This window comes from Nicotiana tomentosiformis, chromosome 6, assembly GCF_000390325.3.
Source record: "Nicotiana tomentosiformis chromosome 6, ASM39032v3, whole genome shotgun sequence".
Taxonomy (NCBI): domain Eukaryota; kingdom Viridiplantae; phylum Streptophyta; class Magnoliopsida; order Solanales; family Solanaceae; genus Nicotiana; species Nicotiana tomentosiformis.
The window spans coordinates 10,803,840-10,817,520 of NC_090817.1; the positions used below are offsets into that span (position 1 = coordinate 10,803,840).

At 34.6% G+C, this 13,681-nt stretch overlaps 2 protein-coding genes and 1 non-coding gene across 3 annotated transcripts; 1 reads left to right on the forward strand and 2 right to left on the reverse strand.

Annotated features, from left to right (window-relative positions):
- The first annotated feature begins 824 nt into the window (after window positions 1-824).
- On the forward strand, window positions 825-896 carry TRNAP-UGG (transfer RNA proline (anticodon UGG)). The gene has a single exon. It is a non-coding gene; the product is annotated as a tRNA-Pro (tRNA).
- A 2,191-nt stretch (window positions 897-3,087) lies between these two features.
- LOC104107186 (uncharacterized) lies at window positions 3,088-7,318 on the reverse strand. The gene is made up of 3 exons (XM_009615922.4): window positions 7,183-7,318; window positions 4,203-4,400; window positions 3,088-3,446 (listed from the first exon to the last, which is right to left on the reverse strand). The coding sequence occupies exons 2-3, from the start codon at window positions 4,382-4,384 to the stop codon at window positions 3,260-3,262; spliced, it is 369 nt and encodes a 122-aa protein (XP_009614217.1). The 5' UTR covers window positions 4,385-4,400; window positions 7,183-7,318; the 3' UTR covers window positions 3,088-3,259.
- Window positions 7,319-9,631: 2,313 nt separating this feature from the next.
- LOC104107185 (uncharacterized) lies at window positions 9,632-12,984 on the reverse strand. Its single transcript, XM_009615921.4, has 3 exons — window positions 12,858-12,984; window positions 10,862-11,059; window positions 9,632-10,079 (listed from the first exon to the last, which is right to left on the reverse strand). The coding sequence occupies exons 2-3, from the start codon at window positions 11,041-11,043 to the stop codon at window positions 9,893-9,895; spliced, it is 369 nt and encodes a 122-aa protein (XP_009614216.1). The 5' UTR covers window positions 11,044-11,059; window positions 12,858-12,984; the 3' UTR covers window positions 9,632-9,892.
- Window positions 12,985-13,681: the final 697 nt, after the last annotated feature.

Genomic DNA, 13,681 nt, shown 5'->3' on the forward strand with positions numbered 1-13,681 from the left:
CTAGTAGAGTTATAATCAAAATTTATTGTATTTTCTTGTATTTAAAACAGAATTATAGAATTTCGATAATTTAAAAGAGAAAAATAAGGTAAAATACTTACCTTAAGTCGAGAATTTATGCCTCAAGGAAGTTCATGGAATAATTGACAATTATTATGCTCAATATTATGTACAAGTTGAGCATCATGCACGTATCCCAAATCATTTACTCAATTGGTTGGAGTCTCGTGTTGATAGCGTGTTATAAAACAATAAAAGAAGAAGACGAGTATTGCTGAGAAAAGTAGAAAGAGAATTCTTATTGATTTGAAATTAATTATAATGGAATATAACCCCTTTATTTATAGGAGAAAAATAACTTCGCCACAAAGTAACAAACTCTAAAAGCTCTATAAGAATACAATTCTAATTATAACAATATTATAGTAACCTGGCCTCCCCACGCCACTAAAACAAACTCTTCTGATGCCTATTGCATTTTTCAGGCCTACACTGTGTCAAAATATCGTTTTTAGGATCAAGAACCCATCACGGTTTTCTTTCTAGTACTAGTACTAGTATAGTGAGAATCTCCACGCTGGTCAATTACTAATAAGGGTGCGCTCTGAAAAACAATTGACAGGTGCTGTAGACCAAATTGACAAACAAACAACTACAAAGAGAACCATAAAAATAAAAGAAGAAAGAGGGACATTTCATAAGAATATATTTCTTCTGTTTTTATCGATCACTATGTTAGATCCGTTTAGAAGAAAAGTAGAGGAGGGGAAAGGGAGGGATATAGAGACAAGTCATATAGTTTTGTAGGAATATTTTCTTAACAAGGGTGTTTGGTCTAGTGGTATGATTCTCGCTTTGGGTGCGAGAGGTCCCGTGTTCGATTCTCGGAACGCCCCTTTACTTCTGTTTGTTTTTCTCGAGATATTCCTGTTATCGATCACTATAGTAAAAACTCACTCTCTGTTTTATTTATTGTCATCCTATTTATTTTGTAGTGTATTCTAATTTAAAAACTTCACGCTAAATTTTTATTTTACTCTTAATAACAAGCTTGTAGAAACACAAATTTATGGCATGTTTTAAAACTCCAACTTTAAATAACTATACAAATGTTATGACAAGTTTAAAATCATAAAATTCAAAAGTTTTTATTTCTTTATTAAATTTTGTATCTAGTCAAATCGTACTATTACATAAATAGTTGTGAAGCTTTAAAATTACTACTACAACTTATTCACTGTCGCCTGAAGGTACCAAGTAACAATTGTTTACAAATGAGGTAATAATAAAATGATATCCTACTTCGGAGAAGATTTCAAACCACAATATTTGGTCCTTTGCAGCTCTACCTTGTCAATTGTAACTCGAGTCTTCTTGGTAGTATTTTGCATTTCAATAGTCTAAAGTAGACTAGGGGCTTTGTTTCACTTTCACTTTTATTATGTTCTTGGTCATTAGTACGAGTCAACAATCTAAATATTAGAAATAATTACACATTTATAATGTTACAATAGTGATTAAACACAATATTCCTACTACAATTTAGAGCCTGTTTGGATGGGCTTAAAAGCTGGTCAAACCAGCTTTGCTTTTAAGCAGTTTTTAACTTGTGAAAGTGTTTGACAACCAAATAATAGGTTTAAAAAAAGTTAAAATCTGCTTAAGTAAAACTCAATTGTGGAAGTGTTTGGCAACCAATAAGTTGGAAAACCCAACCTTTTCTAAATTGGCTTAAAAGCCATATTGCTTTGACCAAGGATATTACATTCTTATCGCTTATAATTTTTCTTAATCCCGAAATTACCCCCAAGTAAAAATCCTACAACATACTATTTTTTTCTCCATTCTCCAATATTTGTCAATTTCTTGAAGTTCTTAACGTGAAGCAAACAATAATTTTTTAAATATTGTTTGATACATTCCAATATTTTGTAGATATTGTTCTTTTGGCTTTTTTTTTTGGTTCCATAACATTTAATTTTTTTGGTCGTTAAATCCTTCCTTTTTTTTTAAATTGGTGTAACTATATTTTAAAATCAAATCATTCAATGAATTTATGTTTTACCCCTGAATTTGAAGCTATGAACGGAAAGTATAATATTATAGTCATCATCTTCTTTATAATGTTAACAACTTTAAGGATATTTCAATCATTTTAACAAGAAAAAGTGCTTACTAGCACTTGTTTACCAAACACTTCATCAGCTTATTTTAAGTTTTAACACTTTTATCCAAACACGTAACTGCTTATTTATAAAATAAGTTTCAGCTCTTATAAAGTGCTTTTAAGCACTTAACTTAAAAGCCACTTTTTTTAAGTCAATCCAAACAGGCCCTTAATTTGAACAAGAAGATGGGAAAAAAAAAGAATATGGTGATGGAAGAAACAATAATAGCACATGAAACTAAACGCAGTGGGATGAATAAGATCCTACCGCCCTTAAATAGGAAAGCTCACTGTGCAGTTTATAATATTTTCGATGCATATAGTTTTTCTGCACCCTAACATCCCTTCGTCTGTTGGCAACTTGGCCGACTTCCTCAAAACCAACCTGTTATAGCAGCAAGCCAACAATTTATTGAAAAAATGAAATGAAGTTTCTTCATATGATATAATCCTCACCTCATGAATTAACTTTTGGAGTTGAGTTAAACTGACAGTCCGCTTTCTTAATAAAGCCAGAGATCGAGCTTTGGTTGTTATGGAAGTGGAGGGTAATTGTAACAATAAAATTCCGAACAAAGGCATAATCTGGGAACTCCCAAGTATTGAGGGACAGATGATAAATGAGAAGGTATAGCTAGCTATATGAATATGAGACTCTGGGTTTTTAGCTGAGACAAACCAGATTTGTATAGTGGAAAAGGAGCTTGAGAGCTGTAAACTCAATAACTACATTGTTTACCATGTATAAATGATTTGTTGTTTCTATTGAAGGAACCAAGAGTATAGTGGGTCAGCTGCTCCACAAATCGACAAAAGGAACACTAACAAAGACTACTATCATAGGCAGCAGTGTCACTCAAAAGATGGAAGTTACAATTACAAAGTTCAATCTAAGCCTCTCCACTGAAGTGGGAATGAGATGACCGAAAAGGGAGCAATTTATTGCATCAATTTAAACACTGATTTCTCAAAACCAGAAAACTTTCTTGGGAAACAAAATCTTGTATGAATTCCCTGTTACTCGAATCATCCTAATAAAAAGAGACCTTACAATCATCAATTTGCGCAAACAATTTTTTGGGAACTGATATCTCAGACATAGTAACCAGTGAATGTAAATCCTCTTCCTACTATCTCACCAGCACAATACCATGCAAAGCACTCCAAGCCGAACAAAGCAGCAATGCCTGCATCTTCAACCTTCAATTCCTTTCTATTCCTCCACATGTGCTTCACAGAATCGACTTCCTTCCAAAATGACTCATAACGGCCAGGGATGCTGGAGGAATTAAAAAATGTTCAAATGATCAAGAACAAAAGCAACTCATAATGGACAGTAGACTACTCGTAAATATTGGTTATGTAAAGATGCATACCACTCCACTTGGCTCAATTAGAAGAAAAAATGATCAAAAAAAACTCAGACAGGGGAGGCACATGGGGGTTAAAATAAAGCATATCAATTAATAATGTCTTTGGCCACCATATTTGGTTGCATTACATGCGGAATGATTGCTTCACATAATAACATTTTTATGAAGTAATTCACGTAATAACATTTCATCTTAGAGCATAGAATTGCCTATAAATTTTTCTTCTATAGGTAATTAATTGTCTATAATAATAATATTTAACAAGAGAATTTTATGACTGTCTATAAATAATAGTAGTTTACTCTGCGCTTTTAACACGAGATTATGACTATGGCTATATCATTTACTTGGTTTGACAGACACCAAAAACATTTTATGCACATTAAGCACAAAATTTTGCACTTAAAAACATCAAATCAAAACAACTATAAGATGCAGTTCCACAGTACACAAAAATAGAATCTATCATGCATCAGTGAAAATAAAGAAATGTGGTGTACCTAATCCATCACTGAAGGAACCAAAACTACTCATACTGGTTTTCAAGTGCAAATTTCAACACAAGTCCAAGCAGATAGTGGCCTGCTCGTCGCAGAAACACAATGACTGATCCTAAAAGCTTAGCAATAGATACCAAGTAATTAGGCTGAAGAGAGTATAACCTGGCAAGGCGAGTGTAGAGCAACTGCTTGGACAATTCATTGCATTTTTCAACAGTGGGTGGCTCCACAATATACTGTTTGTTCTGCTCCAGCAACTGTTTGTAGTAGCCAGTACCATGCTTAGCAAGAAACTGTGAAGCTTGACATGCCTTAGATTGCAGTTGCTGAATCTTGGATGCCATCAATACCAAGAAAGTCCTGGACCCAACAATAAAGGAAATAAAATCAAACATCTAACCAGCTAAGGAAGTAGACATACTCTCTCTCTAGCACGCTGGAGGATGCGATGGAAACTAGGAGGCAGGCAGAAAGAAGCTGGGAAGGCCACAACCTTTGGTATTTTTGGTTATTATGTAGAAAAGTCAATAAAAAAAATGAGGGGTTGAGAATCCGTTGTCGTGGGCCAAGAGTTCTCCTTTTCTTCTACATTGTTGGTGCAAAGTGGAGATACCCAATTATATAGAAGTTGGTAAGATTTCTGGGAGGCTTGATGGACTTTCTTATACAGATCGTCTCAGAGTTGTACAAATGGATTCTTATATTTATCCCAAAATAAGGGACCAGACATACACCCCCCATTTTGCAACTTTTTTCAATTTAAAAGAAAACCACATAAAAATTATTACCATTTTTTTCCAGACTTACAAAAATAGGTAAGCAGTAAAGATCTAGCGTGAAAAAGGTTCAAAATATAGCATGCCACTTCCCTCAGAAAAAAGAGCAAAAAGTTAGCTAATTTAGCAATCTAATACGGGATCGAATGAGCATTTTGATCAAGTAGTTTTGAACATGAGTAAACCAAAAGATCATGCTCTCACATGTGTAAATCCAGAATGACTTTGCATAGATCACCTTTATTTCTGTGGTCCTTTCTAAATGTTCTAAAACTAAGAACATAGTTGAGTCTCAACCCCAAAATTTTCATCAAAAAATCAATCAACTGAGCCTCAAGCCCATCTATATGAATATCAATATCTATTTTACTCTATTTCGGGCCCACTTCAAAATTTCCTTGAATACTTTTTTCCCAAACAAATCAGACAAAAACCAGGGACTACTAAAAACTGGCAAGTCCAAGAATCTAATCTCATTTAACTGCATATAATCATTGGTTAATAGAATAACCCCACCTCAGTCCCAAACATGTTAGGGTCGGCTATATGAATCCTCACTGCCCGTGTTCCACATTTAAATTTGTCTGGCCAACATTACACAAAATAAAAATAAAAATGAAAAGTACTAGAAGTGATCCATATTTTCTACTGGCATAGGATAAGGCTAAAAGACTCTGAAAAAGCATAGAGTTATTGGTATTCTAACGTGCACAAGAAAAAAGAAAGTTTTTTTTCCGTGGTTTAGTTGACAAACTACAAGTAATTGCTCTCAAACCCCGCTAAATAAAAGCTGATGTTTTCCTAGCTAGTTCCGATTCTATCTCACAGATCAAGCTGAATATCATCAGTCATAGCTGAGTCAAACCAATAAACCAAAACCCTTATCATCTCCCACCAACAGGGTTGGATCCACATCGTAAGCTATGGGTTCAGTTCAGTCGAACCCAATACCTTCGCCCTAGACCCTATACCATTGTATGAGATCCCGTCCAGTACTAAATCCTCCAATACTTCTCAATGGTAGTTTAGATTTTAGCCACATGTCCAATTAAAATTTAAAGGCTGGCATAGAATCACTTTCTTCCTTTTATTTGGTCTTTCTTCCTTCCGTTGTCTCAACTTCTCAGGTCCAAAACCTCTCACCCTCAGCTGCTGCTGCAGTGCTAATTTGTAGATAGCTACAAAGGGCATTCTCTCCTCTATACTTCTTTTATTTTAACTGCTAAAGCTAAGCCTTCACCGATGGAAGCACACAATGGCTTCCTTGTGCGTTCTAAAATTAAACTAATTCTATTTATTCCAGCTAACCAGAAAAACAACACTCGTTATTTGATTTATCCAACAAAAAACAATCAAGATAAACATAGATTATTTTAAGTCTCTAAAGAAAATAAGATGGGTCATTGTGGTGGAACTGGATACAAGGAAATAATTGTGCATAATTCAGAAAGTTTCTCTCCGAAAAAAGTGACAAATTGCTAATGCAATTTGGAAGAAGGAAATAAAAAAACTGAGTACAAAGTTATTGCTGAGCAGATGTTGGTGTTCTGTATATGCTGGGAGAGAGATCTTTAGGAGACAGGTGGAAAAATCAAGCCTTCCAAATTTTATAAGAACACGCTGTAGCAATCAAGATCTGCATTGAGATGTACGGGAGCATTTGGTACTTGAGGTGATCCAATCCCTTTTTAATTTTAAGGAATAGATTTTAGATGAGAAACTTAACAATTAAAGACCTGCAGGCAGGCAAATAGTTGAGTTTTAAGACTCAACAGCGATAATTTTACATATTTGCTACTTTGATATAAAGAATTTGTTATGTTTAGTTTCTTTGATTTCAATAGAAAAGAAACTAATCATAACAAAATTTTAGTTTCTCAATCCGAAACCAAAGAAAAAATACAATCCAAATTTTGGTTTTTCGGTGTTAATCCCATTAATGCACACCCTGGTTATTAGCAGTTGAGGTCTCTATCCTAAATTTACACTCTCATAGAATTCAAATCCTGAATCCTCCTTTGACCACCAAAAATACAACATATAAACCTATAACAAATTCATTCTCTTTTACACATGCCTAAGTGTATATCGTGTGCTTATATTGTAAAATGTACCAAACGAGATCTGACAGAAGCTGATTAGCAAAAATTTGAAATTAATCAATTAATCAATCAACGAACTATGCTTCAAGCCTAAACTAATCGAATCAACTATATGAATCGTCTATATCCATTTCACTCTATTCGAGTCAATTTCATTTCATAACAAATATATTGTACTAATAAGGAAGAAAAAACAGAAGAAAAAAAAAGTCAAATAAAACTAATTAAGAGCAAAATAGAGTAAAAATAGAGCTCAAAATTTACCTTTCGTTTGCGATTTGCAGTAATACTACAGGCGATGTTTTGCTTCAGTCGCCGATAGCAGTGACCCTAGCTTTCTGATAGAGGCTTCTGAGAAAATCATGAATCGGAGATTTTCTACCTATCCCACTGAAAGTTGTGATTATTACAGTTTGCACCGAAAATACTAGTAATCCACTTGTGATGCCCTTAGTTTTGATTTATTTCTATTTCCCCCTTTTCTTTATATACTCCTTTGATACTTGGCAACTTTGAGGATAGGGCTGTGCATAATTTGGTAAATACCGAATTACCATATCGAAATCGAATTTTTTGATATTTGGTATGGTATTTGGTTTATATTTTAAAAATATTTGGTATTAGGTATGGTATTTGGTATTTTAAAAAAGAAATACTGAAATATCGATATCGTACCGAAATATATATTGGATTAATTTTAAATATCATGTCATCCTTGCAACCCCGAGTTACGAGAGAGCTTCACAAGAATGTTTCTAGTTCCATATTCTTTTGTTAAAGCATGTGTTCTACCTATTTTTGTCTATGTGGTTAATGAATGTTATCTGAATGATTTCTGTAAACAACACTTGTGAAAAACTTATTTTGGTCACATTTGAGAAGCTTACTGGTGTCTGGTATATTACGGAGATGCAAGTTAGAGCTTTAGACCAGACATACTTACATGTTGATGAAGTTTGTAAACGTTATTATAATCTTATGCTCATGTTTATAGATGTCCCATGTATGATGTGTAGTGTTGTTGCGTTCATAAGATTGATTTTGCTGGCTAGTTTTAATTTTAATTTTGCCGGCTAGTTAAGATATTATTCTCCCCTAAATATAACGTTTAGAAGCTGTTTTAGAAATGAATAAATCGAAGTTACCGTACCGAAAGACGAAAAAACGAACCATACCGAATTTAATTAGGTACGATATTGGTATAGCATTTTAGGATACCAAATACCGAAAATATCGAACCGAAATGGCTAAATACTGTACTACCAACCGACGAACACCCCTATTTGAGGATATATCTAATCTACTGGCGGATCCAGAGTAGAAGATACGGGTCCACCGCAGTTATTCTTGTATATTAACTTGAAATCGTTGTCGCAACATATAAAGTTTAAATTCTGGATCTCTCTCCGATCTAATCTTACGAGGTTTGGTTGTTGAATAATTGAATTAAGTAGATATAATGTACGGATGAGGGTCTGATTTGCCCTATACTATCATAAATAGGCCTTATATACCCTCCGTTTGCGTTTTCTATCAAAAATATCCCTACAGTTATACATTAGGTTCATATTTACCCCTTACACAATAAAATGAGTTACGTAAATCTGGACTAATCAAGCCAAAGCGGGTACAGGACACCAAATAGAAAACATACCCAAAAACAAAACAAAAAACAAGTTACAATTTGAACTGATGTTTATGAGCTCGAATCTTATCAAACCCTTACTATTTATGCCAATTGAATCTTCGTTACTCTCTTAAACTACTTCCATGAAAGAAACAGAAAAAAGTGGATAAGTTTAGTTTGGCGATTTCAATTTCATAGCTGGCTGTTCGCAGTTTACACTGATGGCTTATTGTCATTGTATTTGATATCCTGTGAAGTGTAATTTAGTTTTCATTTTGTATCAACCAATATACAGGAGGTGAACAAACTTATACTACAGTATTATATTCTACTTTTGAAAGTTTAACCTTATGTCATACGAATATCATGTCTCCATTAAACACAAACACATTAAAAGCCCGTTTGGACATAAGAAAATTTTCCCCTTTTCCCAAAAAAATTTCACTTTTTTTTCGAAATCAGCGTTTGTTCATAAAATTTTCAATTTTCACTTGAAGATACATTTTGGAAATATTCAAAAATTTGAAAAACTACAAAAATTATTTTTCAAATTTTTCACTCAAATCACTCACAAAACTTAAAAAACAACCCAAAGTTATATTCACGTCCAAACACAACTCTAAATTTCAAATACCATTTTCACACGTGAAATATGGAATTTTACAATTCTTATGTCCAAACGCCCACTAATATATTATATCACTAATGGAAAGCTTGCAGATCGGGCAGAAAGCAAAGGCAAGGGTAACCAATGTCAACTTGGAGGTTTAGTTGTATGTCCCTAGAACAAGGATCGAAGAAAGCTAGCTTGTTTTTCTCCTGGACAACGGCGACTTATGCAGTGGTTCCTACCAGAAAAGATAGTTCAGCTTGTAGAGCATGTAGCTCAGAGGGATACAGATGATAGGAGAGAAGGGGGTAGCTATATGCATATGAGAGATTGTGTATATCAAACATTAGTTAAATCAACATAAGCTCAGCTGTAAAGTCAACTACTACATTTTTTCTATGTATAAAATGTTTGTTATTTCTACTGATGGAACCAAGAGGTATCCACACATGGACAAAAGGAACACTAACAAAGTATACTTGTCATGGGCAGCAGTAACATTCAACAGATAAAATTACTATTACAAAGTTCAATCTAAGCCTCTCCACTGAGGTGGGAAATAAGATGAGCGAGGATTAGTAAATTATTGCATCAATTTATACACTGATTTCTCAGATCCAAAAACTTTCTTGGGAAACAAAACCTGGTATGAATTCCCTGTTACTCAAATCATGCTAATAAAAAGAGAGACCTCACAGTTATCAATTTGAACAAACAAATTTTTGGAAACTGATATCTTAGACATAGTAACCAGTGAATGTAAATCCTCTTCCTACTATCTCACCAGCACAATACCATGCAAAGCACTCCAAGCCGAACAAAGCAGCAATGCCTGCATCTTCAACCTTCAATTCCTTTCTATTCCTCCATATGTGCTTGACAGAATCGACTTCTTTCCAAAATGACTCATAACGACCAGGGATGCTGGAGGGAGTAAAAAAGTTCAAATGATCAAGAACAAATGCCACCCATAATGGCCAGTAAGCTACTTGTAAATATTTTTTTATGTAAGATGCATAGTATACCACTCCACTTGGCTTATTAGAAGAAAAATGATCATAAAAATCTCAGACAGGGAGGCACGTGGGGTGGTAAAATAAAGCATTTTTTTAATAACTTTGGGGGGGGGGGGTTAAGATAAAGCATAAAGCATCTCAACTAATGATATCCTTGGCCACCATATTTGGTTGCATCACATGAAGAATGATTAGTTCACATAATAACATTTTATCATAGAGCATAGAATTGCCTATAATAATCTTTTTTCAATAAGCGATGCTTATAATAACCTTTAACAAGAGAATTTTATGACTACGTCTATAAATAATAATCTACTTTATGCTTTTTAACACGAGATTATGAATATGGCTATACGATTTACTTGGTTTGAAACAGACCAAATACATTTAATGCACATTATCACGCACAAAACTTTGCACTTCAAAACTGAATGAAATCAAAATAACTATAAGATGCAGTTCCAGAGTACACCTTAAAAAAAAACAAATACTGCACATCAGTGAGAATAGACCAATGTGGTGTACCTAATCCATCAGCCAAGGAACCAAAATTACTCATACTGGTTTTCATGTGCATATTATAACAAAGGTCCAAGCAGATAGTGGCCTGCTCATCGCAGAAATACAATGACTGATCCCAAAAGCTTAGCAACAGATACCAAGTAATTAGGCTGAAGAGAATATAACCTGGCAAGACGAGTGTAGAGCAACTGTTTGGACAATTCATTGCATTTTTCAACAGTGGGTGGCTCCACAATATATTGTTTGTTCTGCTCCAGCAACTGTTTGTAGTATCCAGTACCATGCTTAGCAAGAAACTGTGAAGCTTGACATGCCTTAGATTGCAGTTGCTGAATCTTGGATGCCATCAATACCAAGAAAGTCCTAGACCCAGCAATAACGAAACTAAAATCAAACATCTAACCAGCTAACAGAGCAGACAACGACAGAAACTTGGAGGCAAGCAGAAAGTAGCCGGAAAGGCCACACCCTTTTGTATTTTTTGGTTATTATGGCGGGAAGTAACTAGGAAAAAAAAAATGAACGGTTGAGAATCCGTTGTCGTGGACCAAAAGTTCTCTTTTTCTTTTAGATTTTGCTGCAAAGTGGAGACACCCAATTATATAGAAGTTGGTTAGATTTCTGGGAGGTTTGATGGACTTTCTTAGATTGTCTCAGACTTGTATCAGCGGATTCTTATATCTATCCCAAAAAAGGGGACCAGACACACACACCCAATTTTGCTACTTTTTTCAATTTAGAAAAACAACACCACATAAAATCTATGACCATTTGTTCCACGGACTTACAAAAATAGGTAACCAGTAAAGATCTAGCGTGAAAAGGTTCAAAATATTGTCTGCCACTTCCCTCAGAATAAACAGCAGAAGGTTAGCTATTTAGCAATTTGATTCAGGAAGACTGAGGCTTTTGATAAAAAAAGTCACACTCTCACATGTGTAGACAAATGACTCTGCATAGATCACCTTATATTTCTATGGTCCGTTCTGAATGTTATAGAAATAAGAACAGAGCTGAGACTCAACTCCGAAGTTTCCATCAAACAATCTATCAACTGAGCCTCAATCCCATCTATATGATTCATATTTATCTATCTTACTCTATTTCGGGCCTACCTCAAAATTTCCATGAATATTTTTTTTCCCAACCAAATACACTACTGGAAACGGGTTAGTAATTTCATCTTATTTAACTGCACATAATCATTGTTATTCTAATGCACACAAGAAAAAACAACAATTTTTTTCGTGGTTTTGTTGACAAAGTACTTACTAGTTCTCTAAAACCAAACAAAATGAAAGCTGATATTTATTTGACGTCCAGGACATACGTCTGGGGTGAACCCTTAGGACCAACAACAGCCTTTAAAACTCAAAGATAATGGGCCCGCCACTTAAATACCAAGCCTAGTTCGCATGATGTAGAGCTCGAACCCGTGACCCAACTCACAAATCCCTCAATATTTTGCCACTTGAACTAAGCCTTGGGGGCTAAAATCAGAGCTGATGTTTAACACCCAAAGGTGTGGCCTACTGGTCAATAAAGTGGGTTTAGAACGACGAGATTTTAGGTTCAAATCCTAATGAAGGTAAAGTCACTAGGTGATTTCTTCCCATAAACCTTAGTGGACAGAGTACGTGGTACCTATTGCTGGTGGAAGGTAGCAGGTATCTTGTGGAATTAGCAAGCTGGCTCGGACAACACGGCTATCAAAAAAATGAGAGCTGATATTTTCCTAGCTAGTTCCGACTCTATCTCACAGATCAGAGCTGAACATCATCAGTCATACCTGAGTCAAACCAAAAACCCTAATCATCTCCCACACCAAAAGCACAACATATAAACCTACAACAAATTCAATCTCCTGAACACATGCCTGAGTGTGTAATCTTGTGCTTATCTACAATTTCAAGGAACAAGATCTGACAGAAATTAATAGCAGTAGGTTAAATCTTTCAGTCAATCAATCAACAAACTACGCCTCAATCCCAAAACTAGTTTAATTTACAATACGAATCCTTTATATCCATTTTGCTCTATTCAAGTCAATTTCACTTAATAATAATAAATTATACAAATAAGGAAGCAAAAACAGAAAAAAAAATCCAATTATAATGAACAAAGGACACAACAGAACAAAAAATGAAGCTCAAATTTTTACCTTTTGTCTGCCGAGAAAATCTACGATTTGCAGTAACGAAATACTACGGGCGATATTTTGCTTCAGTCGCCGATAGCAGTGACCCTGGGTTTTCTGATAAAGACTTCTGAGAAAATGATGAATCGGTGATTTTCTACCTTCCCACTTAAAGTTTCGATTAATACAGTTTGCACCCCAAGAAAAAACTTGTAATCCACTTAGTTTAGGTTTATTTCATATTTCCCTCTTTTCTTTGTATACTCCTTTGATAACCTTGAGGATAAGCCTATTTTTTTCCATTTTCGCTACTACTTAATTTGTGAAGATTGCTTCAATAAAGTGTATTTTGTGATTGATTGTTACATAATTGAATTAATTTTCTTGCCATAGTTGATTAAGTTCGACGAAAACTAGATTTAAAATTATATTTATTTTTATATTTTTTTCTATTATTTTTCTATTATATAGAAGAGCCATAATTAGGGCTGCTTATCGGGCGGATTGGGCGGTTAATTACTCTTAACGGTTTGGCTTAACGGTTATCGGGTTTTAAATATATTAATCCGCTAGCCACCCGATAAGATATCGGGCGGATTGGTAACGGTTTAGCTCTTATCGGGCGGTTATTGGGCGGTTTATCGGCCTAATTCAATCTATATTGCGTTCATTAATTGTTTGTTGACCGCCTAGCATACAAATTCAGAATAGGAAATTACACATTGAATCCATACATACATGTCTGTTAACGCCTACATAAGAATGATGTAGTGTGTCATGTATTGTAGAGTGAAAAAGGTTGTGGCACAACACTATTGTTCTTCTATTAAACATAGACAGCAGGCATT

Bases quoted from the DNA above. Each gene is read 5' to 3' on its own strand.
- LOC104107185 (XM_009615921.4), bottom strand. From the start codon at position 11,043: ATGGCATCCAAGATTCAGCAACTGCAATCTAAGGCATGTCAAGCTTCA. The intron at 10,080-10,861 runs GTTATATTCTCT...TACTCCCTCCAG, and splicing joins CTCTACACTCGTCTTGCCAG to CATCCCTGGTCGTTATGAGT.
- LOC104107186 (XM_009615922.4), bottom strand. From the start codon at position 4,384: ATGGCATCCAAGATTCAGCAACTGCAATCTAAGGCATGTCAAGCTTCA. The intron at 3,447-4,202 runs GTTATACTCTCT...TAATTCCTCCAG, and splicing joins CTCTACACTCGCCTTGCCAG to CATCCCTGGCCGTTATGAGT.